Genomic DNA, 27,778 nt, shown 5'->3' with positions numbered 1-27,778 from the left:
AAATATATGAAGTAGGTATTGCATTGATTTATACACATAGTTTTCACTATTATCCTAAACACATAAAAGAATAGGTCTGTGTATCAATAACATATTTCGTTACGTAAGTAAGTAATTTAGAAAATTAGTAATTATATATCGCAAACAAATTTAAATAATATTATTCATCCTGTATTTTACAATGCGTATATTTCTTTTCGAATAAATCGTTATAACCCGAACGTGACATTTTACAGATAACATACGAACCGCTGGTAAAATTTTCACACACAAATCAACCATATCGTACCTTGTTTAAGATCTGAACAATAAATATAACGCTGTATTTCCAACAAAACTATTCTTCTGCATGTCACTACGGATAATAACAGATTCGTAAAAATACAGATTGTAAGTATTAACAAATTCGATGCTCGTCAAATTGTCACTTCATCATCATGTGTTTTGATATTCTACAACACGTATATACTAGTTCCTAACCCTATAACGTTGCCAACATAATACGAGAATAATCGAAAAATACACTATTTCTAAAAGTTTCTATCTATTACTGATTTTTATTGGTGTTTTATTATCGATGGACCAATAAAACAATTTGATCATTTGTATTTCTCTATTGATACAGTAATTTGAAGCCGAAGTAAACTGTAAAATATGTTTAAACGACAAAACTCACTACGTACTTACATCGTACACACGACAAAACATACACCACAAAGTTTTGAATTTTAACTGATGTATTTATTATTAAAGGACCATTATTTTAATATAATAGTAAAGCATTCTCAAAAGTACTATATATTCTTATGTACTTTCAACGATAATTCATATTCGAGTGCACATTGAAATGAATTAAATATAATTTTTTAAAGTTTGACAGTATTATTGAGAATTATGAATTCACCAAGATCACCGCAAACTCCGCTGAGTTTTGAATTAAAAACAATTATAAATAATAGAAATGTTTTGAGCACTCGGAACCGTATGAAAGGTATGATTAAAAGTATCTTTGTGTTGATTAATTTTTATATATAATATTTCATTATTTTTGTTATAGTTCTTAACAGTTTAAATGAAAGTAATCAAAGATATTTAGAAGAAAAGGAAAAAGATTTAAGATATCAAGCCATTCAAGAAATCTTAACAACAGAAGTTACTTATTTACGACAATTAGAAATATTAATGGAGGTATGTTTTACTTGTCTTCATATCTATTTGACTATTTAAACAAAATTATTACTTTTTTCAGTACTTTATACAACCTATGTTTAAAAGGAAACTATTAGATCACATTTTACTTTCAACGCTGTCTGAAAATATAAAAACATTATACAATGTTAGTGGAGAATTAGTAAAGGAACTAAAAGAAGATCCACAAAATATAGCTGGTGCATTTTACAAACTTGCTCCATTTTTTAAGTTATATTCTGTGTATGCTTATGATTATGAACAAGTTTTATCCTTGTTACAGGTATCTTATTATTTAAAAATTTCTCTGTTAAAATCTATCAAGAATGTTTTTATTTATCAACACTCTGTATATAAAAAATTTATTTTTCAGACAAATCAAGAAAGCAACTGTGCATTCAAAGATTTTATTAGTAAACAAGAATCAAGACCTGAAGTTGGTAGAAAATTACCTTCATTATTAATTACACCAATACAAAGAGTGCCTAGATATAAGTTACTCTTACAAGAAGTCTTGCAACATACACCTAATAAACATAAGGAATATAATCTTTTGCAAGGTAACTGTAAAGTAAGAATTCAAACTATTTCCCATGTAAAAATGTTGTTTAAGTTATAATAATAATATGTGCAAAATAAATTAATTGTATTTATAGTGTGTTTAGTAGAAGTTGAAAAAGCAGCAAGGCATATAAATACTTTAATTGAACAACATGAAGAAGCACAAAAATTATTGAAGCTACAAAAATGTATTGTAAATCCAATTAATTTGGTAAAACCTGGTAGGAGATTTATTAAACAGGGAGCATTAATGAGAGTGTCAAGACGAGGAAATTCTGCATATAGAAGATATTTTGTTCTTCTAAGTGATACTTTACTATATTGCAAAGGCGATCCGGAAAATTCATTAACTTTATGTTGTGTTTTACCGTTAAATAAATGCAAGGTCGAATGTGTTTTAAGCGGTGGACTGTTTCGCGTTACTTGTTTAAATGAAACGCTGCTACTTTATTCGGAGAAAGATGATAGCAATTTATGGATAGAAGTAATACAAAATTCTATAAAAAAGGTATTAAACAGCATTCCTATTCAAATATTTTATGTAATATAATTCATACTATTTGTTTTATTATTTTAGTATGCAGAGTGCAGGCAAACCTTGCGAAAGGATAGTAGTTCAAGGAAACCATTAAGACATAATAATCTTAATCTCTTTCAATCTGAAAATATATCAACGAATGCTGGCAAAAGAAAAAGATCAAATGAAGAAACTGAGGTGATACAGTAGTTTTTGACCTATAAAATCATACTTTTTATTTTAATAAACAAAATGTAGAATGAAAGATCTAGATACATAACTAGATCATATTTGTTCAATTAATAGGTTAATCTGGATGCATCAAGAATTATGTATCTCAAAAAGGACAGAGAAGCAGATGCGGATGTACAACCGGAAAGTAATTGCTTTGTATTATTCAAAAAATTGAAAAAATTAAGAACTAGTAACAATTCCGAATACGTTGAATCCTGTGTACAAAACATGAACTATGTAAGTTCAAGTATTTAATTGTAAAATTATTCAGGGTAGATATTGCATTGATTTATGCACACTTTTTCACAGAATATTACAGGGAAAGAAAATGTATATTATACAGAGAACACAACGTCATGTTTATCTCCTATTCCTTCTTCAAACTTTAATCAAGAAACCTCATCAACATTTAAATCTATCAGTGAATTCTTTTCATCTATTGGATCATCTTTAAAAGAATTTTTCAAATTTAGATAGCACAATTCAATTAATGTAATAAGTTATGGCAATAAAGTTGTTGGTGTAAACAAACAAAATTACTAAAAATCATAAACGAATTTTTAAAAAAAATTCTTTACCAAAAATATAATCTGAGGTTAGAAATGCTTTCCTGAAAGATCATGCGTACGTTTCAAACATCATAACTTCTGATCGGATTGAAGGATTTTAATGTTTCAAAAGGCAAACAACGCGTACTTTGGTGTAGAATATGTAGAAATTTCAAGACTAATTGGAAAGTTGTTCCTTAATTACGTGAAGTGATAAAAATCGTTCTGTGCGGTAGGGTATGTCGACTTTTTCCATTACTGCGTTAGACGTTAAGGAAGTTCGTCGTTTCTAGTGTCGACGTCGATGTATTTAATTATGCCAAATCTGGTCACACTGATCATGACATAGCCATGACCAATACCTACAAATGATAAGGAAATCAAATTGTTTATCATATAATTAATAAAATACCATTTCTGATACAGGTAGGATACATTTTTAATATTTAACAAAAGATATAAAAAAATATCACGAGTTCGTAGGAAAGATAAATAATCAAGAACACGACAAATACATCTTTTAGAATTTCACAATTAAAAAAGGAGCTGCGTTTTTTAAAAAATCACATTTTGTATACATACTTTTCTTATTGATATGTTGAAAAAATGTTTTTAGTTTTTAAATATATTAGTTGAAGTATACACGATATTGTATACTTCATGAATTTTGTGATAGGTTATGTTTATGTATTCTAATAAAATTATTCCGCATAATAAAAATATACTGTATTTAAAGAGAATCTATAGAAGGCATTAGTAAGATTTTTATACTACAGAAACATGCACATGGCAAACACTACATGTAATGTAATAATAACAAGTAATAGTAAATGAATACAATATATAAATATAAATAGTTCCCTTTAGTAAAGTTCAACCAAAGCCTATATAAACATTTTTCTGTTGAAATTTAATTACTTTAAGAATTTTAATTCTTCTCAAGCACTTGTAGTTTTATAATGCTCTTTAATATACAAACTATATACATATATGTTACTTAAATAAAATATATCCATTCATTATAGCATAAATAGAATATTTTAAATATGAATGGTATAATACCTGAAATGGAACAAATCATCAGTCAACTAGAAAGGGGGACTGTGGTAACAAAATTTTTTTCAAGGAAAAGACCAGAAAAAAAGACTCTTATGATAAGAAGAGAAACCAGACAAATTGTATGGGCAAGAAGTGCAACATTTAAACCTTTTGATGGTTCAGGTAAAAATAGTTCATTCCTTAAACAAAATTATAGCAAGATCTCTAATAATTTAACATTGTTACATGCTTAAGAGGAAGCAAATATTTTTATTTATCTATTATTATACATTAAATGAAGATCAATTAAGTAATAATAGAAATGTTAATATATCTATATCTCTACATCTCCAACATGATAGTACTTATTAAATTTGCATATATTAATTTGATACTGTTGAAATAAAATTCCACCTAATATTCTAGGCACACATTTTGCATGGTTATGAAGATATATCTACAGCAAAAATGGGCAAAATATTATCTGAGGATACTAGTTATAGGTCAAAAACCTGAAGGAAAGGTCCTTGTGAATAGTGTATATGGGTGAGTTTATGATAAAGATACAATCTAAGTCAGTTAATAAATTTCATTTAATAAGATTTTGCACACACATTTGTGTTCAATGTAGAATTAAATTATATTTGTTTCTGACTGGATAATTTAGTAATTTGACAATACTACATTAAATATTCTTATATGTAACTTAGTGGACATTTCCTTCATTTTTGGTCTACAAACAAATGTGCCCATGGATACTGTTGATATATTGAATCAGCCCTAATGGATATCATGGGTCTTTAATTTAAAAAGAAACTTCTTTTCACTGATTTTATATATTACAGCAGAACATTAATACATAACATATGAATCAGAAAGTACTTAAAAAAGAAAAGTATTTTCTGTTTTTTGAAACACTTAATACTTAAAGCATTACTTTTGTATATTATTTTAATATATAATATTTATACATATATAGGTATATATAAAATAATGCATTGTTAAATGCATTACAAATGTATAAGATCTATTAAAGAAGATTTTATTCCTTCTGATTTTAGTTGAAATAAGAGAAATCAAAGAAATTAAGGTTGGAAAACATTCTAAAGACTTTGAAAAATGGCCAGAAGATGCAAAAAGAATCGAAAATCTGAGATGTTTTGTTATATATTATGGTTCTGAATTTCGACTTAAAACACTTTCAATTTCTGGTAAATATATTTTCATGGTTTAACTATTGGACCTGTAACTATTTTAATATTTCCTTTTAATATTATACATTTATATTTTTATATTAAAAGACACAAAATTTTTCTTAAAGTATGTTTTTGCATGCACCTGCTTCTATGTATTTATTTCAGCCCTTAGTGAAAAAGAATGTGAACTTTGGGTAAAAGGGTTACGTCGTTTAGTTCAAGATACTATAAAAGCTCCATATCCTTTACAAGTTGAAAGATGGCTAAGAAAAGAGTTTTATGCAATGGAAAATTCAAGAGAAACGTAAAAAATTTATAATTCTTCACTCATAGCTTTAGATTCCTTATATAATTTGTATATACTTTTTTTTTATTATTATTAACATTATTAATATATTTATGGATGTCTTAAGTTTTTTAATTTACACACTTCTAATTTAATAATTTACATTCACAGGGTGACTGTGAAAGATGTAAAAGCATTTTTGCCTAGAATTAATTGTAAAGTGGCAACAAATCGACTTCGGGAACTCTTTCAAGAAATAGATACAAGAAATAGAAATGAACTTGGTTTTGATGACTTTGTTATACTTTACCATAAACTTATGTTTGATCAAAATGTAAGTTTTTGATTATTGATGTTACTATGTGTATTTTTCGTTATAAATTTACATATGCAATGTTGTATGCACGGTCCCCCTCCCCCCACACACACACACGAAAACTCATATATATAATTGCTATGTACATTATAATTTTACTTTCACAGGATTTCACAGATTGGAATACATTGCTCAATTATTCTACAACAGGACCAGTTGTTACTGTTCACGATTTTCAAAATTTCTTAACAATTGAACAACAAGATCCTTTAGGAAATAATGAAGTAGAAGTTTCTTGTTTTATTAGAGACTATTTACAAGATCCCCAAAGAGATGTACAAGAACCACATTTTACATTTTCTGAATTTATCGATTTTTTGTTTTCAAAACAAAATTCTGTTTGGGATACAAAATATTCTCGAATATATCAAGACATGAACAAATCTCTATCACATTATTGGATTGCTTCATCGCATAATACGTAAGCATATTCCTTGCCGACGGTGACTTATACTCAAAACGAGTGTATTAATTAAACAAATATTATTATAGGTATCTAATGGGAGATCAAATTAGCAGTGAAAGTAGTTGCCAGGCTTATGTACGTGCATTAAGAACTGGATGTAGATGTATAGAGCTTGATTGTTGGGATGGACCAGATGGGATGCCATTTATTTTTCATGGTCATACACTTACCACAAAAATAAAATTTTTGGATGTTATTAAAACTATTAAAGAGCATGCATTTGCTACATCCGAGTAAGTATAAATAAATATCTAATATTTTATTTTAGAAAGCAAAAAATGAATATATTTTTTACATAGTTATCCCGTCATTCTATCTATTGAGGATAATTGCACCCTACCTCAGCAACGTAAAATGGCAGTTACAATGCAAGAGGTATTTGGTGATATGCTGTTGATTCAGCCTGTAGATAAAAATGAAACTTCTTTGCCGTCACCACATGCATTGAGAAGAAAAATTATATTGAAACATAAAAAATTACCGGATGGTGTTGACGAAACATCGTTTCTCATTAGAAGCGATGAAAGCAGGCAAGAGATGGATCTGAGAAACACAGTAAAGAATGGTATTCTTTATCTTGAAGACCCCGTTGATAGAGAGTGGAATCCTCATTTTTTTGTGCTCACTCAACAAAAGTTATTCTATACGGATACATTTTCTAGAAATCAAGAGATTGAACATGATGACGATGAAGAAGGTATAGCTCGGCGGCCAACAGATGTATGTATATACAATATATTTATTTTAAATGACTATTACTGAGATAAAGTCTATTACTGATTGTGATATAGGGTGTACCCAATGATGAATTACACTTTGGAGAAAAATGGTTTCATGGTAAATTGGCAAGAGGAAGAGAAGAAGCAGAGGAACTGTTACGACGTTACTCTCATCTTGGTGATGGTACTTTTTTAGTCCGACAATGCGTCACATTTGTGGGAGATTATTGTCTTTCCTTTTGGCGTAAAGGCAAAGTAAATCATTGTCGTATTAAACTCAAGCAAGAAATGGGTCAAACACGATATTACCTTATTGACACAAATTGCTTTGACAGTTTATACAGCCTAATTACACATTATCGTAATCATCCCTTAAGAAGTCAAGTAAGTGTAAAGAAGATATAGTACTTTATTATTTCTAAGTTATATAGTTATTTCATTGACTAATCTAAAAAATGAAATAGGAATTTTTAATCACGCTTCAAGAACCTGTCCCGCAACCAAATAAACACGAGGAGAAAGAATGGTGGCACGTTGACTGTACCCGAAGTTTAGCCGAGGAAATGTTGAAACGCATTCCTACAGACGGAGCATTTTTAGTAAGACCCAGTGAAAAAGAAAGCAATTCTTATGCTATTTCATTTAGGTAAAATATTTTAAAATACTACTAAAGTGCAATATAAAATGATAATATCTAATACTATTGCGTTATAAGTTATGTTGTAATGTTTTCATTTGGTTTCAGAGCAGAGAAGAAAATTAAGCATTGTAGAATCAAACAAGAAGGACGTTTATATACTATTGGTACTATACAGTTTGAAAGCTTGGTTGAATTAGTTAATTATTATGAAAGACACCCATTATATAAAAAAATAAAATTGAGCCATCCTGTAAATCAAGATTTTATTAGAAGAATGGGATTGGTATGTAATATATTGTCGATGCTTTCGTTTAATGAATGGTTTTTCTTGTTGAGTTATTGAATTATCTTTTCATATTCAGGATACAGATGATGGCTCTGTTTATGGTATTCCTGGCTATATGGATCCCACAAGTTTTACATCAAAAGTAAGTTATTACAATAATAACAGTAAACAGTACTACAATAATTATTTATCAGAAACATGACATATTACACTTTCAATTTATTTTAAAGGTGACTGTAAAAGCAATTTATGATTATAAAGCAAGGAGAGAAGATGAATTAACATTGGTAAAACATGCTATAGTAACAAACGTGCATCGACAAAGTGGTGGCTGGTGGCGAGGAGATTATGGTGGTAAAAAACAACATTGGTTTCCTGCTAATTATGTAGAAGAAATAGAACCTCAAGACAATCAGGAAGATGTAAGTCTACTTCATATTGCATTGATTTTCAGTATAGTTAATGTCAATATTATTATTACTTTTAGTCGGCAGATTTCATGATGTTTGGTAGTCTACAAAAAGGCTCACTAGATATTATGGGTGCTGTTGTTGAATTAAGGGTAGGTGGAAGACCTGGACTAGAATGGATATTAAGAATACAAAATCCTAGTATGTGTTCAGTATTTGAAGTGGCAACTCCTTGTAAAGATACTGCATTAGAATGGATGGCAAGCATTAAAGAAACTGCTCAAAATGCTAGTGTCAGGGTAAACATGAAATTTCGTACACTTAAATAATTATCAAACGAACAATGAATTCAATAGATTAATTACATGTTACATTTCTTTTTTCAGGAAAATCAACATAAAGAGATGGAACGTGCATGGAGAATAGCAAAAGAAATGTCAAATTTAATAGTTTATTGTAGGTCAGTGGCATTTAATTTAGAGCGAATAAAGACAAAAGGTTTTGTATTCACTGAAATGAGTAGCTTTCCCGAGACTAAAGCTGAGAAACTTATGTGTCAACAAGAAAACAAATTTTTCATAAAGTATCATCAGGTAAAGCAATAGAGGATCAATGCCATTAATTATATTTGCAAAGAGAAATTTCTAGTAATCTAAAATTACGATGTTAAAGGTTCAATTTAGCAGAGTATACCCAAAAGGACAACGTATCGATTCGTCAAATTATAATCCTGTGCCAATGTGGAATTCTGGCTGCCAAATGGTAGCATTAAATTATCAAACTGGAGATAAGTCAATGCAGCTCAATCAAGCAAAGTTCAGAGAAAATGGCAATTGTGGTTATATATTGAAACCTGAATTTATGTTTAAAGATGATTTTAATCCATATGATAAAAGTTGCTTACAAGGATTAGAGCCTGTTAAATTTAATTTAAAAATTATTGGTGCTAGACATTTAATTAGATCAGGGAGAGGCATAGCCAGTCCTTTTGTTGAAATTGAAATTGTGGGGGCTGATTTTGATAGTAGCACGAAAATAACAACCAAAACAATACGTAAGTAAGATAATTGATGTGTTCCTTACTTTGACAATTATATAATAATCGTATTACAATTATAGCTGATAATGGATTTAATCCTATATGGAATGAATCTACTGATTTCGAAGTTACCAATCCATACTTTGCATTCATACGATTCATTGTGCAGGATGAAGATATGTTTGGTGATAGTAATTTTATTGGACAAGCTACTTATCCCGTACGTATTAACTACAAAAACTCGCTACACTTTTTAAATTCCTAATTGCATACTACATTTTCCTGGACATATCTGTACATTTAGGTCCGATGCTTACGATCAGGCTATAGGAGCGTTCCATTAAAAAATAATTACAGTGAAGATCTTGAGCTTGCATCGTTATTAATACATCTTCGAATTACATCTTCAGGCGTAAGTATAAAATTAAATTACAATTCAATTCCATTATACAGAGTGGTATCGGATGGGCAATACCATCGGGCAGAGGGTGATTTTACGTGTGAAAATATATCGAGAAAAAGGAATAATACTTTTCCGTTTCAAATTTCGTTTACGAGAAAAGCGAGTTTGAAAATGTGTAGATAATAAGTTTATGGTAATTTATGGTAATTATGAAATAAACGGCACTCACTTGCTCTCTGCTCCATTTTGTGTATCGCCCTTTCGTCTGGATGGCGACGATTTGAAAATGGTTGCCTGTAATACTTAGCTTCTGCTGTTACACTTCCATTATAAACTCTTTAACACTTTCACCATGTCAACGTATTTACGATCGTCACAATTTGATCGATACAAACAGACTGATAATAAGAGTAACCGGTAGCCGTATTGCTAAAAACGAATACGAAATACGAAAGTACCAAACGAAATAATCATGCTACGCACGGGCTCGAAACAATTTTCAAACTCGATTATCGATTTATTTTTCGATTTATTTTCGCACATAGAATCACCCCCTGCCCCACGGGTACCACCCGTTTGGTAACATCCTGTATAATTAGATATGTATTACTTTATACAAAATTGTTTATTTTAGTCACATTCGCATAATTTATAAAACCAATGGTAAATTACGTACGAGCCTTGAACTGTTTAATGCACATTAGAATTGAGAAAAGGTAAGAAATTTAATAAATTGTACTTATAAATTAAATATTATTTAATCATTCAGTATTGCATAATAAAAATTCCATTATTCAGGTTTAGCATAAATATCACTAGATGAAATATTTTGATTAGAAGCTTACATAAAACATCAAGACTGGTTATCTACAAAGATTATCTTTCAAATTGAAATTTATGATTACAAAAACAAATATACTTATCTTTGTATCTAATTACAGAGATAATTTAGGAATATTATTATTATTATATATGTATAGTATCAAAGAAAAATAATAGAGTAGTTGTTACAGTATTGAATAGAGTGGAAGAGATATATTTAAAAAAAGTTAGATATGAAAAATACAATAATGTCTCATTAAAAAATGACTAGTTAATATTGCAAAAGTTGTATATGGCATATTGTTGCAAATTATTGCGAAAAATATCCAAAAGTATGTATCTATTACTTAGTATATAGTTCACTTAGATCATTTGCATCCGAAAAGATAAATAACTTATAAAAAAGCAATGTGATTTAGTATAACCATTTTTGAATTTGTTAAAGTGTAGAAAATAACAGATTAGGCAGTAGCATGACAAAATATATCTTCATTTATATTATATTGAAGTTACGAAAACAGCAAAGTTTTATACTATAATATATTTTAGACTGAATTAATTAATATACAAAATACGCTTTTAATTCTTTTACAGTTCTTGAAATATTGTTTTCACGTTAATAGTATTTATTTATTATTTCAAAAATAAATAGTTAGTAGCTCGACAATATGATACACAGAAAAATTACGAGATGTTAATTTTACTTTAAGAAACAATATAAATATGCTTTTATATTATATATCACAAAAACTACATATATTTTTGTCCATCAATAGAATGGTACAAAAAAATTATAGAACTATTTTTTACAAACATAAAACATAGGAATATTATTTTACATTTTTCTATATTCTTGTATAAAATTATAGATTTTATTTTTCACAAATTAAGTCCATGTTTATTAATGTTATAATTAGTGCAAATTTGTATAATTAGAAATAAGTTGCTTGTTTAAAAGTGATAATAAAAATGTATTGTATGATTTAATGTATTATATTTTATTAGGCACATTACTTATTGATTGCATCATAATTAATTAAATTTTAATTTACTTTGATTTTAACAAATTTGAACAAATTATACATTTATTAATAAACAAAAAGCTATTTAAATAATTATTCTTTTTTTATAAGAGCATGTTAGATTTATCTAACAATACCTATTTAATGTGCCTTTTTTTTAAAGTTATTGGCTTAGAAATGTTATTACGCATTATTCATCTAAGAAAATAGCAATGACAATTATTGTACACTCATCTTCTATAATCATGTGTGTAATTGAAATGATAAACTGTTCTATTACTACAAGCATATCTAGAAAAAAAATATAGATATATGTATAGTAGATACAATGAACTGTTTGAGTGCTACAGACAGTCCAAGAATATGCAGAGTGCCAAGTGCAGCAATATATTTACTTTTTAATTCTAGGAAGCAGTAATTAAATAATATAACTGTCTGACAGAAATTATTTTCAAATATTAAAATTTAATCTTGAATTAAGACATAAAAAGAATGTGTGATATTAAAAATGTGCTCTTTGGTACTCAAATGGTTAAGATGTTCATTACCACCATTCAGTTCGAAAACTGTCCATTACAGATCATGCTACATTTGTAGTACATGCTTTAAATTATGTATAAATGAAATATATTAAATAGGTCAACTAAATATTTTTAATGTGGTGTCCCACATAATGCAACAATGACCGATAGTTCATACTTCAGTTATTTTTTACAAATATAAAATAGACGATCATCGCTATCACATATAATGTGACGTTGGACTCTCGCGAGAATTGGTGCGTCATAGATATGATGCATGGTAGTGAATGTGTTAAATGTAATATACAGTACCAATGTATAAAAATAAAAGATAAAAATAAAATACTGTGTGCTAATGCTTCATTATGGTATTTTATTATACATTCAATTTATTACAAAATAATTGAAATTTAATATGCTATTTTTTTAATTCTAGATACTCTATTTTCAGAAAGATATTTTTGAAGTTTTGTTAACTAATTTAAATAAATTGAAACTCTGTAACTATTTTGAATGTTGTCCATCTTTATTTTTTAATTGGATATCAGTTTTTTCGTGATAAATTTTTTTTAGTAATTCAATTTTAAGTATGCGTTTAATTTATATTTATTATATTGACATGAGAACGAAAGGAAACAATTACTAAATTATACACTTTATTGTATGAAAGATGTCAAAAAACATTATACAGTATATTAATTAACTCTACATGTAGAACTTTACATAACTAAGAAAGAAATATACTTTTTTGTAATATTTTAATAATAATAAATGTAAAATTTTATGTTCTTTCTTTAACTTTGGTTGCAAACAATTTACAAACTCTTCTTAAGAATTTCATCAAACAAGAATATAGATACAGATGGATCGCGTTCAGTTAATAAATTCTTCAAAACATTTGTATAGCCTGATAAATCTCGTACATGCCCTGTCTGTGATTCAAAGAATTGTTCCTCAATATAATGAGCAACACTTGCATCATGCTTATTGTGAGGATGTGCCTGACCATGAATACGTATTGCTTCCTCTGCAAGTTGTTTTTGAGTATCAAGTGCCTTAGCTAAGCTGTTAAGTTCATTCAATTCTAATACTCTGCTTTCTTTTGCCTGAGAAAAAATATAATAAAATAGCCAAAATTATCATTAATTAAATAAATTAAATTTTTATGTTAGAAAATTATATAATTACGAAAAACACAAATCTACTTACAGATTTTTTGAAACGTGGTAACTGATTGAAGTTCATTCTACCACCACGTTTAGTAATATATTTCATTAAATCAATTGCATCTTCCCATGTTTTGTCAGAATGTTTACGATATAACTTTCTGAATCCTTCGCGTTGAGCCTCAAAATTTCCAAAATAACTTGACATTAATAGAAACTCAAAACTAGACTCTATATTAGCATTTACATATGATTGAAGATCAGCTTGAAGCGCATCAATAGCTCCATATTTTGCATTACAATTTGGAATCAATGCCCCGTCTAAAAGTACAAATATTACTCAATTTATAAATTACTATCAGACTAATAATTTTTTAAATATTCCATATTTTTGTACCATTTGATGTGAGCTTTGTACTACATGCTCCTTCCACATCACTATAACAGAATTCAGCAGAAGCAACTGCCAAAAGAATAGACAATACTCCAAAGAACAACATATTTTCTGAAATTTTAAGTAACAAAAAGGATAAAACATACATAACATTTGTATGGGTAAATTATTAAAATAATACACACAAAGAATTAACAATATAAAATTACTCTTTAGAATTATTAACATCTAATTAAATTCAACTCATTGGAAATATAAGTATAAATATATTTAAATTTGTATACAACATTGTTTTGTAAGGAACATTATAATATAAAAATTTAATAATAAATCAATTTTGATACACTTTGTAAAGCAAGTATAACTAAAAGTATAAAAAATATACATTAATATTACATAGATATGAATGCAGTAGTTATACTTTTAATTAAAAAAGGTTGATAGAAGGGTGATACACTAACACCAGATGAAAAGGAAAATTGGTATAGAAAATAACGCACAATAGCTTAATTACTAATCGAATTAACGCTAATACAGCATAACCTAAGATCCAAAATAAATCATTGATTTAAGTATAATCTATAGATGTGACGTCTACCTACATTGGAAAAAAATTTATGCTTCTATAGATACTAGGCACTGTACAGTGATAACGTCGTTGATGTATCGAAATGCGCAGTACCCTTATTTATAGAGTGAAAAACAAAAAAAAATAGTACACATGTACTGGGATTATATTCTATTTACATATTGAATTCATATAACTGCGTCGTAATGAACAGCGAAATTAAATTGTTCATGTTACATACCTGTTCAAACGATGTACTCGTTTAAAGGGAACAACGTGAATACTCTCGCTTCGACGTTCTTCCAACAATGAACACTGACTTCGTTGGTAGTTCTACTGAGATTCACACAGTCATAGTCAGGTGATAGTAGAGCGCACGCGTAGTAGGAAGGGAATATAAAATTCCATTCCAGTTACTCCCCATCGACTAAAGTACGAATGGTGCGCATTTGTTGGCCAATTATTAAATGATCGATGGCCGTACATCGTGTTTAGTTCACGTACGTTCTCTTATCTAGCTTCAGTAAAAGCAGCCTTCTATACCAGTGCGTATAAAGGTTGCTCCCAAAACAAGTAATAATAAGTATTCTTGCGATTTTTTCAACTATAACCTCCGAAAGCAATCAACAATGAAGCTGCTTTACTTCTTTCTCGTTGCCTTCCTTTACGTCAGCGGAGCTCTAGGAGATGGACTTAAATGTAAGCTTATCATTTTAAACTTTATACATATTTTTTTGTTTCTATAATATTTTTGTGTATAAATATCGATTAAGGTTAATGTACTTCCCGATAGATTCCATTATCCTGTATCCTTTCCGTTTCTGAGAACGACGTATATCCTTGAAAAGCCCATTTTGTGTTTCTTGAAAATTTACCAAACATGCAGGTATGAATCATTTACTAATGTTAAACTCTTTAAATTAGAATTTAACACTATTACAAAATAGCATTACAATTTAATTTGATCATTGTACAACGCGTAAACTTAACCATAGATTATTTTTTGTAGACGTGTTATTTTTTTATACTAGTGATTTTATTTATTGAAGACATGTTAACACTATTTCTATCAAAGGTGTTACCTTTCAAAATTTTACCTTGAAATTATTTTATAAATTTAATCATTTTACATGAGTAATGTGATATTAAAAATAACAATTATTTCTATAGTTACTTGTATTCAAATACAAAGGTGTCTTCTGACACCTTTTGATTGAAATAAGTTTGCATAAATCCATACTAGAAATAGTGTTAAATAATCTTTTTGCATTTTTAACTGATAAAATATCAATTATTATATAAATTTCAAATAGTATCATTACAACTAAAAAGCATAATTCGAACAACAAATAATAGTAACTTATTATCATTAATATTGTTAAAGTTTTTTTCACATTCCATTAATAGAACATTATATATATCACAGTTTTTTTCATATATCCATCCATGTGCACAAAAAATATTGAATAACTATTTTTATTTGTATTTTGAAACCTCAAACCTTTATTATTATACAAAGTTCTACATAAATATAAATTTAATCTTTAACAGCTTATTACTTGTTGATTCCAGTGAAAAACAAAGACATTATTCTTTTGTTTCTTAAGTTCATAATATTATTTGCACAATTTATCAGCAATGATGCATCCTTTGTTCCAGAAACTGTATACTTATTAGTCACCACTTGATTTTATGTTTTTTTCCTTATATTATTACTCATATTTATACACATTATCAGATATTCGTCACTCTGCAAGCTGTGCAAATGAATAAACATATGATGCAATCTGTACAATGATGTTATTATTAGTCCTTTTGTGAATTTTACATAGTTAAATGACTAGCTGATTTGTTCTATAAAGATTAAAATGGTTTTTGGTGATGCATATTTGTATTACCAATACTTGTGTCTATAAAAGTTTCATATATCATATGACACCATCAATGTTTTTAATAATCTTTTGACCTTATAAAACATTATAACTTCATTAAGTATACAATATAAATGAGGATAATTTGCAGCAAAACATCATTAATGAAAATTTATTATTAAAGTTACCAATGAATATTAATTTAGAATAAAATAATCATATTCAATTACTTTTGTCTTACTAATTAATGTATTAATAAGTTTATTTCACATTATAAAAAAATTTCTAATAAAAACTTATAGTATGAAATTCAGCTAAATTAAATTTTATCAATATGTGCAATTATTTAAATTTGATAATTATGTTTTGTAGGAAATACATTAGTGCTAGAAATTGTACATTTTTTATGAATACTTTCTCATTAAAATGATTTGATTCAGTATTTCTAAATTACAGAATGGTCTAGTTATTTTGTATGAGATAATGAAATTCTGGAACGTATTAATTATTGGTCATTATTGGCAATCTTGTTTTCAAAGTAATATCATTTGATAAGCTTCACATGACAATATGCACGTATTGATTACAGCATGTTCTAAAGTCCATATTGAATGTATACGTGTTCTTCACTATTCTGGGAAGTCAGATAACTCAAATGAAATCACTGTGTATCAGTAATTTGTGCTCATATTGTTTCACTATGGATTTCTATTTAAAATTCAATAATGATTAATCTTATTATTATTACCAATATTATAAATAATTTTTGCATTTGCTTTTTAAATTAATTATAACGTATTTATTAGTATTTAAATTAGTAATATTGAATTGTACAAAAATTATAAATCCATGCATTGAGTATAAGTGTATTATATTGTAGGGGAACTGGAGATAACAAAGGAAATGAAGTGCTAAAAAAATAATGATAATTGAAGTAATCTAGTTCTACATGCTTTTGTAATTATGAGAGATATAAGAATATAATCTTATCTCCAGCAAATATTTTCGTTATAACTGATAAACTGATTAACTCAACAATAGATTATTTTATTATTCTTTGAAATTGTAATAAGATCTTTAATAAATTAAATTGCAATACAAATCCATACTATTTTATAAATGTATGTTGACACATTTAAGATATGTAATTTATCCTAATATATAAATAAATATTTCAAGCAGTGTACATTTTGTAGAAGAAAATCCTTGTTATATTTTTAAGTGTTTACATTTATTTGTTTGGATTGTGCAATTAAAATATTTTTTTTTGTAACAAACTATATTTTATTCAACTTCTTATTATCAATAAATACTATTACCTATTTGTATTTGTAGGTACACTTAAGCCTGCAGATGTACCAAAGTTATGGTTAGATATGGTCGACCCATGCTCAAAAATTTTAGAGTCTCAGGTTAAAATTGAAATTGAAGCTGCTATGACATATCTTGCAATGGTAATTATGTATTTATTGTTTTCATTATTTCATATTATTTTTTGTAAAAAAAGTTATATTTATACATACTACACCTTATAATAGGGTGCCCATTTTGCACGTGACACAGTCAATCGTCCTGGTTTTAGTAAATTCTTTTTTGATTCTGCTACTGAAGAAAGAGAACATGCAATAAAAGTCATTGAATATCTGTTGATGCGTGGTCAGCTTACAAATGATGTTAGCAAACTTTTGAAATTTCCCCTGGTATGTATATAAAATAATTTTGAAATTATTATGTAATTCTGTTTCTATTTACAAAATACATGATTGTAATTCAGTAAATTAAGAATATATGCACACATATACATCACTTTCAGAAACCAAAACGTGAAGATTGGAAAAGTGGTGTTGAAGCTCTTACAGATGCTCTTAATTTGGAAGCTCAAGTCACACGTAGTATTCGTGACATTATTATAACATGCGAAAGTCCAAAATCCGTCAACTTCAATGATTATCATGTAATTAAACTATTTGTACATATGTATATATTGGTATTAATGTTTCAAATTTATTAAATTATAATTAATGAATTATTTAACTCCAGCTGGTAGACTACCTCACTGGAGAATTCTTAGAGGAACAATACAAAGGACAACGTGATCTTGCTGGAAAAATTTCAACATTGGGTAAAATGATGACAACACATGGATCATTAGGAGAATACCTATTTGATGAGAAACTTTTAAAAAATGAATTGTAATTTGTATTTGATGAACAAAATCTTATCCCAATAAATGTATATGAAATTATGGCCATATTTAGAATAAAATGTTTAACTTTTTGTTTGGTTTAATTATACTTTGATATAAAAATAAATTTTATTTCATATAGAATATTTTTCTAAATATGGTCTGTAATATAGAGTATATAGACAAACAGGGAACCCTATTTACAAATGTTTGTTAATCTGTAATAAATATGTTACTCATACTAAATGAAATAAATATTTTAAGATTTATATAAAAAGTGTAAATTGATTGTTCAACAGTTGGACTATTGTATTTATAGTACAATTTCGTTAGAAATTTTTGGTGAATAGACATACCCCCAAAATCTTACGCACTTTTGAGAAAAAAATTCGAGTAAGTGCTGAAATTTTTCGACGAAATTTAAAAGATGCCAAGTAATTATTTTTTTTTAAAAGAGGAGGAAGTGCCGAGCTCACGTAATATGGCTCGTGCGGTAGAATATGTCGGCTTTCCCCATGACTCTTTTAGTTGCTAAGGATATTCGTCGTTAGTAGTGTCGCCGTCAATACACTGATGCACTGAATTATGCCAAATTGGCTACACTGCATTGGATTTAACACACTAACTTCCACCAATTACAAGAAAGCAAGCAAATTCGTTATTTTGAAACAGACGAGGTAATCCATTTCTGGCAAGAATTGTAATTTCTGCTTTTGACGTAACTATTTAATTTATTATTTTTACTTGTATATGTAACAAGTATCTAACAAGAAGTATATTTATTCCCATAAAGAGTTTCTTGGTTATTCCACACCAAATCGACCGCTTGATTGCTAAAAATTGCAACGTGCAACATTCCAGGTAAGAAAGTTAATTTCTTCATAATATTTGTTATAAATTAATATATCTTAAACAAATGTATATTTAAAAGTCAAATTTATTGCGGTTAAAACAAGAAAAGACGAACTCTGTACAATTAATAGTTTCGGAAGTAAAGTCATTTGTTTGATAAAAGTGGACAAGACTTAAATGCATATATTTTTTAAATAAATTCGAAATTTTTATTATATAAAATCCTTTGCCATAAAATACAAAAATATGTTTTATAGTAAGGTACATACACACAAAATTCGTATACTAACAAAAATTTTATAAACTCATAAGTAAAAATCATACAGAATTAGGTACTAAATTGTTTAAATTCTGAATCAATTAGTAATCAGCAAATGCATTTTTGCATGTTATTTTTATTTTTCTTAATTATAGATAATACCTTGAGATAACAGCAATGCTAAAGAACAAAATAACAAATCCTCAACCACAACAAGTAATTTCACAAGTGTGTAACAATTTGAAACAACTAAATATATCTAAAGTGTCACCTGTATTGAGTGAAAATACATTAAATAATACTGAGAATATAGAAAGTGCCACAAGTCACTGTAATATTTATTTGAAAAAGAATAAGCAAGACGAAAACAGTAAAAAAAAGTCTACAGAATTGATGCCACCACCAAAATTACCTTTAGTTTCTAAACCAATAGTGCAGAATAAAACTAATGATGATAATGATAAAGAAAATAGAGATGATAAGAACCTAAATGTTGAAAAAAGCAAAGAACAGAATAATGTAAAAAATAAAAATCAGAGTGAAAAAAAATGGGTTTTATCAGATTTTGATATTGGACGTCCATTAGGAAAAGGAAAGTTTGGAAATGTTTATTTAGCTAGAGAGAAAAAATCAAAATTCATTATTGCTATGAAAGTGTTATTTAAAAAACAGATAGATAAAGCTGATGTAGAACATCAAGTTAGAAGAGAAATAGAAATTCAGACACATTTAAGGTAACATTTCATTAATTTTATAATATACTTCCAATATTAAATGCTTTTGTTATGAAAATATTAGTAATGTGAAATTTACTGAGCCATGTTTGCATTCAATCAATTTTTCTGATATAGAAACAACAGAGTCATTGCTCCTATTTAAATTATGCTTACACAGTATGAGTGACCTTCCATTAATTTAGTCTGTAACAGTACCAAGAGCAAACTTATTGCTCATAGGGTTGAATTTTATCCACTATTGAAAATAAAAACCTCTATATTATTATATTTTATTCCATGTTTAATAATGTTTATTTCAATAACTTAATTGCAAAATTCTAATACTGTTATTATACACCAAACAACAATAACAGTACATTTGATTAATTATAACATAAATTAAATTAAAACATTACATAATTGATTGTCTTTTAAATACAGACATCCAAATATTTTAAAAATGTATGGCTATTTCCACGATGACAAAAGAGTCTACTTAATTCTGGAATATGCCCCAAATGGAGAATTATTTCAAGAGTTAAATGCCCAACCAGAAAAACGTTTTGATGAAATTAGAACAGCAACTTATATATCTCAATTAGCAGATGCCTTAAAATATTGTCACAGTAAAAGTGTCATACATCGTGATATCAAACCTGAAAATTTATTACTTGGAATAAAGGGTGAATTGAAAATGGCAGATTTTGGATGGTCTGTTCATGCTCCTTCTTCTAGGAGAAATACGTTATGTGGCACTTTAGATTATTTGCCACCTGAAATGGTTCTTGGAAAAACACATGATCATACTGTGGATTTATGGGGGCTTGGTGTTCTTTGTTATGAGTGTTTAGTTGGTACCCCACCATTCTTAGCTAAAACTTATGAAGAGACATATGTAAAAATCAAGAAAGCCCAGTATAAGTTGCCAGACTTTGTTAGTGAAGGTGCTAGAAATTTAATATCTAGGGTGAGCCGTTTTTCCTCTTTTTTTTTAAAACTTTCATTTGAATGAAAATAAACAAGTTAACAAACATTAATATCATTAAACGAAAACATTTAAACACTTGTTGATTTCCAATTTCTTTCTTTTCAGTTATTAGTTGTTGAACCAGATCGAAGGCTACCATTAGAGGATGTATTAAAACATCCATGGATTGTAAAAAATCGAACTACAGAACCACATGTTCAATGATGAATTAGTACGTTTTAATAATTACTATACTGTGTTTTACATAAAAGGAACATTACGGTATGACTACAATTGCATTTATTATAAAAAAAAAAAATTAAACAAAAAAGCAATTATAAATATTCTTTATATTTTCTTAATATTTGTATTGTATGTGTGGAATAAGTATCTACTATATATACATTCTTTAGGCTATACATTACATTAATAATTTTGACTATATTTAATGGATATTTAACGTTATTTTCTAAATTAAAATTCATGTAATCAGTCTTTATAGTATATTAAATTTGACAAATTTTAATACAAAACTAAATTTTTGTAATTCATTTATAATAAATTGAAATGTGAATGGTAAGAGAACTTGATTACACACTATAAATAAAGGACAATCGTTTGAAATGAACAAATGTAATTCATAAAAAAAACGTTTAATACACTAATTTTGAATAATATCAATATCCGAATAATCATTTCTGCATTTAAAACATTTAATCGTTTCTTAATCGTCAATATCAATCGCACACGGTCAATAATTGTGTCTGCATTGATAATATTATTGACCGTATACGCGTTGTTGTAATATTGCATTTATATTTTAATACGAGACGATTAAGCGTAGATTAAAAAAGTACAAAATATAAAAAAAAAACATATTTGGTAAAACAAAAGATCTATTTTGTTTTAAATGCCGTAATTTCTACAATATTTTTAATTAATAATATTCTGTCTATTATAGGATACAGAATATATTCAACAATAATAATATTACCCAAATTTGGATTTTCAAACACTGTTGGAGTCGGAAACAAAACCGTCAAAATACCGTATATGTTGTTGATGAAATTAATGTTATTTTGCTTACTCACATCTAATTTACGTATAAAAGATTTCATTTTAGAGCTTATTATACATTTTATTCATACTAAAGTATTAATTTCGATGAAGTATATAGTATTGTTAAAAAAAAAAAAGATAGTAAATATACTCTTTGTTTTGTCGCCGTTAAAGTGGCAGAACCTCTTAAATTACTCAAGTATATATCAAACGTAAATTTTATTTAACTTTATAAAAATTCTTTTTAACTGGATATAAATGTATATAGATATGAAAAATTACTAAAACAACTTGTTTAGCACAATTCTCAGTATTTAAAAAATAAAGAAGTATACATTAGTTTTAGCTTTTAGTTTCAAACAATAAACCAAGACCTAATATTATACTCTGGAACAATGATTCATGCTGTGAGAAAGAAGTCTATCTGTTTCATTACCAACCAAAACTCCATCTCTTTCGAGTAGGAATGATGGTTGATGCCATAACCAGTAACTTTTTTCTCTAACAATACGAATCACCAACTTCGGGTGTACAACTACATTTTCGTTCATCAAACATGAACACGATATCACAACTACAAAAATAAAGTCAAGGCAAATAGTGTATATTTCTTACTTCAGATTCATCATTATCAGTTTAGAATATTTTGTAATGGAAGATTTTTATATAGATACTTAGTACTTTTATTTCACGTTTCCATAGGTTCCATAACTACATCTACTATAACTGCATCTGTTGGAGTTTCCATAGGTGTATCATCAGATTTTTTTTTAATCGAATATAATTTCTTCAGTTTTTCATAATGTTTTATATCCTATAAGTTGCAATGTGTTATTAGATAAGGTATCTCCATTCATAGATAAAAAAGCACATTCAGTTTTATTAACGATAAATGAAAATGCTTACTTTCTCTTGTACGGACGGCCTTATTTTATCAAACGCAGATACAATATGCCGCATAGAGATCTCTGGTTGACCTGTATAATGTATATCCAATAATTCTCTTAATGCTTCTGTACCAGCTTCTCTGATTAAAGCTGCTAAATCTGCTCCGGTGTAACCATCGCACTTATTGTTATACCCTATTTGCTCAAGGTTTACATCTGCAGCTAATTTTGGTTTAGTTGCATTCTATGAATATCAATTTTTTCATGAAAAAACCAAACTCTTTAAAAATATTTATGCGATTAATAATTGAATTACAGGGTACCTTTGTCAGTGCTCTTAAAATATCGACACGATCTGTTGCAGTAGGCAGATCAACATATAAAATTTTATCTAATCTTCCTGGTCGCAGTACTGCTGGATCGATAATATCAGGTCTATTGCTCGCAGCCATTAAAAATACTCCTTGACGTCCTTCTACTCCATCCATTTCTGTAAGCATTTGATTAACAACACGCGAAGTAGCAGAGTTATCACCTTCTGATCGTCTTGGACATAAGGCATCCAATTCGTCAAAAAATATAACACAAGGTGCAGAATTTCGGGCTCGGAGAAAACATTGTCGAACTGCTTTTTCACTTTCACCAACATACTAAAATAAAAAAAATAAAATATCCAATAATTATATTATACTCAATTTAAACTAATAATAAGTTATAACACATCACAATGTTATGTATATTCAACTTAATAAATAGAATTACCATATTCAAAAGTTCTGGTCCTTTAACAGAAATAAAATTAATACCAGCTTCATTCGCAATAGCTTTGGCTAATAATGTTTTACCGCATCCAGGCGGTCCACATAATAACACTCCAGTGGATGCTGTTAATCCTAAGGCTGTAAAATGTTCGAAATGTCGAACAGGAGCCTAGAATGTTAGATAATACAAAACAAAATAGAACGTAAAAAAAAAGTATTCTTTTCATTTACATGTTTAAATATTATAAAATAATTCAAAATCATTTAACAAATGCAAATATACTTACTAATATAGCCATTTGTAATTCCTCCCTAATATCTCGTAAAGAGCCAACATCGTCCCATGTTACATCAGGTACAGTTGCAAAACCTTCTCTTTTGGCTGATGGTTGAATAACGCGAAGAGCAGTTTCAAAATCACTGTGTTCGATACATAAATTTGTTAGTCGTTCTGACGGAATTGGTGGATCATTACGTAACCAGGTAAGCAATCCTGTTAAATCTGGAGACTTTGAATTTTCTTGTACATCCATCTCTTGTAAACTTGTCGCTTGTGGACTTTCCAGATTGCTCATCTTATTTAATTTAGAAACATTACATTGATCTGAGGTAGGTGACTCAATAGTTACTTCTTCAACTAAATTTCCAGAGTTTTCAAAGTTTTGTGATTCTTTTTCAGTGTCATTATTAATTTCTATTGTTTGCGATGATTTAGTATTCGGTTCTGATTTATTTAAGTCTTCGAGTATCCTAGTAACAACAAAACAATGCAATTCACCATACTGAATAAATTATTCTTTAAGTATACTTAAAATATTTGAATGAAATTACCTATCCACTGCTGCCATAGCCGCTTCTCTAATTAATGCAACTAAATCGGCACCAACGAAACCTGGTGTAAGTGAAGCTATTGTAGATAGACTGACATTAGGAGCAAGTGCTACTTTTTCTGTGTGCACAGTTAAAATGTTTGTTCTTGCATCTCTATCTGGTATTCCAAGACACACTTCATGATCGAAACGACCAGCTCTTCTCAATGCTGGATCTAATGAATCAGGTCGATTTGTCGCTCCCAGTACTAATACTCCAATACCATTTTCCTTTAAACTTAATTCTGTTGAATAAAACGTTATTCTTTTTTTTTCAAAATTAAATTGAAAATTAATATATTTTGTGTAATGTAATAAGAATAATAATTTACCATCCAAACACGATAATAATTGCGCAACAATTCTCCTTTCCATTTCTCTCTGAGCAGTAGCTCTATGTGGTGCTACAGCATCAATTTCATCCAAGAAAATTACACAAGGTGAAAGCGCAAGTGCTTGCTCGAATAATTCTCTAATTCGTGCTTCACTTTCGCCTGACACTCCAGCCACTAGTTCAGGTGCTGCTACCTTCAATAAAGGTATTCCCAATTCCTAGTTTCAAGGTAAAAAATTAGTAATTATATAAAAAGTAAAACATATTTATGATTATAATAAGATCTTACTCCTGCAATAGCATGTCCTAGTAATGTCTTTCCACATCCAGGTGGACCATGCAGTAAAAATCCTCTCGGTGGTGATATACCCAGTTGTTTAAAAATTTCTGGATGCTTCATATGTGCAAGTAATTTACATACTGTTTTTAAAATTTTATCGCATCCGCCTATGTTTGAAAATGTAACTTTTGGATCAGAGACAGGTACTCCTTTAACTTTTTTAACGAATACAAATTGACTGTTATCAGTATCTTTATCACGTTGTCGTTTTCTGGCGAATTGTTCTGCTGTTGTTGTAACCGGTCGAGTTTCTTTTACAGGCTACAAACATGAAATTAAATGATGTATTGTGTTTATACATTACATACTGTAATTTTGTACTTTTCCTGTTTTATTGTATTTTTGATATTTGTTATCATTAAGTTTTAAATGATAATAAATTTCAAAAACCCAGGAAAAATAAAAAAAAGATTAAGATTTACTATTTTTGGTTCTTCACTTTCTTTAACAGCTTCTGGCTTTTCTGTTCGTGAAGATGGACCTGGTAAGTCTTGTAAATCTTTTTCTGTAACCTCTGATTCATTTGCCTTATTACAAGAATTTGACTCCACCTTACTTACATCATCGTCACTACTAATGTCTATCAGTTCTTTATCACTAGAATTTCCATTTTGTTTGTTTTGTGACTTTTTATACATTTTTAACAACATACCACCTAACATGGTATTTCGAGGATCTGACTAAAAACAATAAATTTCTTTTAAAAGTTGCTGTTATAAATAATATTCAAATAATATGTATGTAAATACTTCAACATCAACTTCCTCTTCATCATCCTCATCATCACAAGCAGACCAATCTCTGGAACAATACTTGTTTGCAAACATCTCTGTAAGTTCATCGTATGCTGTGCGTACTAAAGCTCTAAAGGGACCCCGTTTTTTAATACGATAATCTCGATATTTTTTTTGTAGAGCATCTGCCATTTCATTGACATCGATGTAGACTTTACTTTCATTTTCATGCATGTACTATAAAATACAAAAAACCAATTATTCATAAGTTTACACAATGTGTGCAAAAGTTTTTCGTGCATCATGTATATTTACACATTAAATACTCATAGGTGTTTAAAGCATACAATCAACTGATTGATTGAGTGCCTATAGGTATTGATAGCAACCAAAGAATTAAAATACAAAACATTTAATGTAAATTAATACAATTAAACTTTATACCAAAACTAGATAAAATATGTCTTCAAATAGTAAATATTAATAAGCTATTATTTTATTTACATTTACTTTGACATTCCATATTTAAAATAATATTTTAAATAATTCTACTAAGTTTTATTTTGTATTTTATCCTCATAAATATACGCATTTCATGTACGCTACGTGTGTTACGACACAAACATTTAATAATCGTTTTAAATAGCATCTACGGTTGTTTGCGCTGCTTATAAGTATCAAACGAACATTTACCGCGCAAAATGCGCATCACAGATGTGTCGGTTTTATAAGTATAGTTGAGTGAAGAAAATCTAAATGTTAGAAAATTGATAAATTACCGTTTGCACGCGCGAAATTAATAACTGATCTCGAAGAAATCTATGTGAAGTATCGAGTTTGTGTTTATTATTCATAGTCTTCGATTTGTAATCTCCACTGGATCCTTGTAACGGAATAATATCAATCGATGAATTTAATTTCCCAACCTTCTGCATTTTTCTTATGTCAGAAGTCATGAACACCACTTTGATACAAATCAAATGACCATCAGATCTTTAATCCTATCACTTTACACTTTCTAACACGTGTTATCATATAAGTATTAATATTCATTCACAATTTCATTTCTCGAACTATGGTACAAGAAAGAGTGTAACACATCATACATATCAGGAATGATTTCCTCGCCAAGCAATGTTGAAAGGCTAGAAGTAAAGAAAATAATGTAGAGTGGAACGTATGCACAAATTGTCTGTTGAATTTGTCGTATATCATAGAAAACTATTATGTGTAATGTAATTACTTACATTCTACATTCTATTACATTATAAAATACAAATTACAACCAAAATTTGTATTAACATTTAAGTATTTATATTATTTTATATCAAATATTACTATATTATACAAGGTGTCTCATATGATGTATTTCAAATTGTTTTCTGAGAAATTAGTAAGGATAGCGAAAAAATTCTTTCTTTATATTTTAAGATTTAATGGAATTTTGTAAACAAAGTGACTTTTATTCGAAGCATATTTACATTTCTTAAACATATACAATTTGTTTTACAGAAGATAAAGGAATCTCAATAGGATCACGTGAT

General features: G+C 28.2%; 7 protein-coding genes across 14 annotated transcripts in view; 4 read left to right on the top strand and 3 right to left on the bottom strand.

Moving 5' to 3' along the window:
• Positions 1-429, bottom strand: part of LOC143342174 (membralin) — a 61,031-nt gene extending 60,602 nt beyond the window's left edge. For 2 of the 3 annotated variants that reach the window (XM_076765770.1, XM_076765772.1), the window contains exon 1: positions 290-427. The gene's annotated coding sequence lies outside the window, so the exon portion shown is untranslated. Of the gene's footprint in view, positions 1-289 lie in introns of all 3 variants that reach the window. The other variant, XM_076765773.1, reaches the window with a different exon arrangement.
• Positions 430-505: 76 nt separating this feature from the next.
• Positions 506-3,089, top strand: LOC143342175 (rac guanine nucleotide exchange factor JJ). Its single transcript, XM_076765776.1, has 8 exons — positions 506-991; positions 1,058-1,188; positions 1,250-1,471; positions 1,562-1,748; positions 1,845-2,257; positions 2,327-2,464; positions 2,573-2,737; positions 2,810-3,089. Exons 1-8 carry the CDS (start codon positions 895-897, stop codon positions 2,975-2,977), a joined length of 1,521 nt encoding a protein of 506 aa, XP_076621891.1. The 5' UTR covers positions 506-894; the 3' UTR covers positions 2,978-3,089.
• Positions 3,090-3,218: 129 nt separating this feature from the next.
• On the top strand, positions 3,219-11,716 carry Sl (small wing phospholipase C gamma 1). Of its 2 annotated transcripts, none has more exons than XM_076765759.1 (20): positions 3,219-3,474; positions 4,074-4,269; positions 5,148-5,297; positions 5,448-5,586; positions 5,740-5,902; positions 6,052-6,365; positions 6,437-6,643; positions 6,710-7,130; positions 7,202-7,513; positions 7,594-7,775; positions 7,875-8,052; positions 8,132-8,197; positions 8,286-8,477; positions 8,543-8,764; positions 8,852-9,058; positions 9,138-9,519; positions 9,585-9,724; positions 9,809-9,916; positions 10,542-10,623; positions 10,706-11,716. In XM_076765759.1, exons 2-19 carry the CDS (start codon positions 4,095-4,097, stop codon positions 10,560-10,562), a joined length of 3,579 nt encoding a protein of 1,192 aa, XP_076621874.1. In that variant the 5' UTR covers positions 3,219-3,474; positions 4,074-4,094; the 3' UTR covers positions 10,563-10,623; positions 10,706-11,716. The 2 variants fall into 2 exon arrangements, with proteins under 2 accessions (XP_076621874.1, XP_076621875.1); XM_076765760.1 differs by lacking the exon at positions 3,219-3,474 and adding an exon at positions 4,513-4,632 and having other exon boundaries at positions 4,144-4,269.
• Positions 11,717-12,911: 1,195 nt separating this feature from the next.
• Fer2lch (ferritin 2 light chain) lies at positions 12,912-14,725 on the bottom strand. Its single transcript, XM_076765781.1, has 4 exons — positions 14,642-14,725; positions 13,836-13,943; positions 13,482-13,759; positions 12,912-13,378 (listed from the first exon to the last, which is right to left on the bottom strand). Exons 2-4 carry the CDS (start codon positions 13,936-13,938, stop codon positions 13,088-13,090), a joined length of 672 nt encoding a protein of 223 aa, XP_076621896.1. The 5' UTR covers positions 13,939-13,943; positions 14,642-14,725; the 3' UTR covers positions 12,912-13,087.
• An 82-nt stretch (positions 14,726-14,807) lies between these two features.
• On the top strand, positions 14,808-18,733 carry Fer1hch (ferritin 1 heavy chain). The gene is made up of 5 exons (XM_076765783.1): positions 14,808-15,099; positions 17,607-17,725; positions 17,810-17,971; positions 18,085-18,225; positions 18,312-18,733. Exons 1-5 carry the CDS (start codon positions 15,030-15,032, stop codon positions 18,465-18,467), a joined length of 648 nt encoding a protein of 215 aa, XP_076621898.1. The 5' UTR covers positions 14,808-15,029; the 3' UTR covers positions 18,468-18,733.
• A 291-nt stretch (positions 18,734-19,024) lies between these two features.
• LOC143341641 (aurora kinase C) lies at positions 19,025-22,291 on the top strand. 5 transcript variants are annotated; one of them, XM_076764613.1, is made up of 5 exons: positions 19,025-19,133; positions 19,250-19,317; positions 19,723-20,301; positions 20,725-21,250; positions 21,377-21,596. In XM_076764613.1, exons 3-5 carry the CDS (start codon positions 19,745-19,747, stop codon positions 21,473-21,475), a joined length of 1,182 nt encoding a protein of 393 aa, XP_076620728.1. In that variant the 5' UTR covers positions 19,025-19,133; positions 19,250-19,317; positions 19,723-19,744; the 3' UTR covers positions 21,476-21,596. The 5 variants fall into 5 exon arrangements, 4 of the variants coding, with proteins under 4 accessions (XP_076620728.1, XP_076620731.1, XP_076620729.1 ...); XR_013079660.1 differs by adding an exon at positions 22,212-22,291 and having other exon boundaries at positions 19,059-19,317; positions 21,377-21,532; XM_076764616.1 differs by having other exon boundaries at positions 19,065-19,156; positions 19,228-19,317; positions 21,377-21,597.
• Positions 21,682-27,346, bottom strand: Smid (nuclear valosin-containing protein-like smid). The gene is made up of 11 exons (XM_076764607.1): positions 27,014-27,346; positions 26,250-26,471; positions 25,923-26,180; positions 25,450-25,761; positions 25,159-25,378; positions 24,789-25,071; positions 24,245-24,707; positions 23,959-24,126; positions 23,520-23,846; positions 23,216-23,440; positions 21,682-23,123 (listed from the first exon to the last, which is right to left on the bottom strand). The coding sequence occupies exons 1-11, from the start codon at positions 27,188-27,190 to the stop codon at positions 22,998-23,000; spliced, it is 2,781 nt and encodes a 926-aa protein (XP_076620722.1). The 5' UTR covers positions 27,191-27,346; the 3' UTR covers positions 21,682-22,997.
• Between the last annotated feature and the right edge of the window lie 432 nt (positions 27,347-27,778).

The sequence above is a fragment of the Colletes latitarsis genome, chromosome 5 (genome assembly GCF_051014445.1).
Source record: "Colletes latitarsis isolate SP2378_abdomen chromosome 5, iyColLati1, whole genome shotgun sequence".
In the NCBI taxonomy this organism is placed as follows: domain Eukaryota; kingdom Metazoa; phylum Arthropoda; class Insecta; order Hymenoptera; family Colletidae; genus Colletes; species Colletes latitarsis.
The sequence above is the reverse complement of the archived record's forward strand: the minus strand, read 5'-3'. Positions and strand labels throughout refer to the sequence as shown.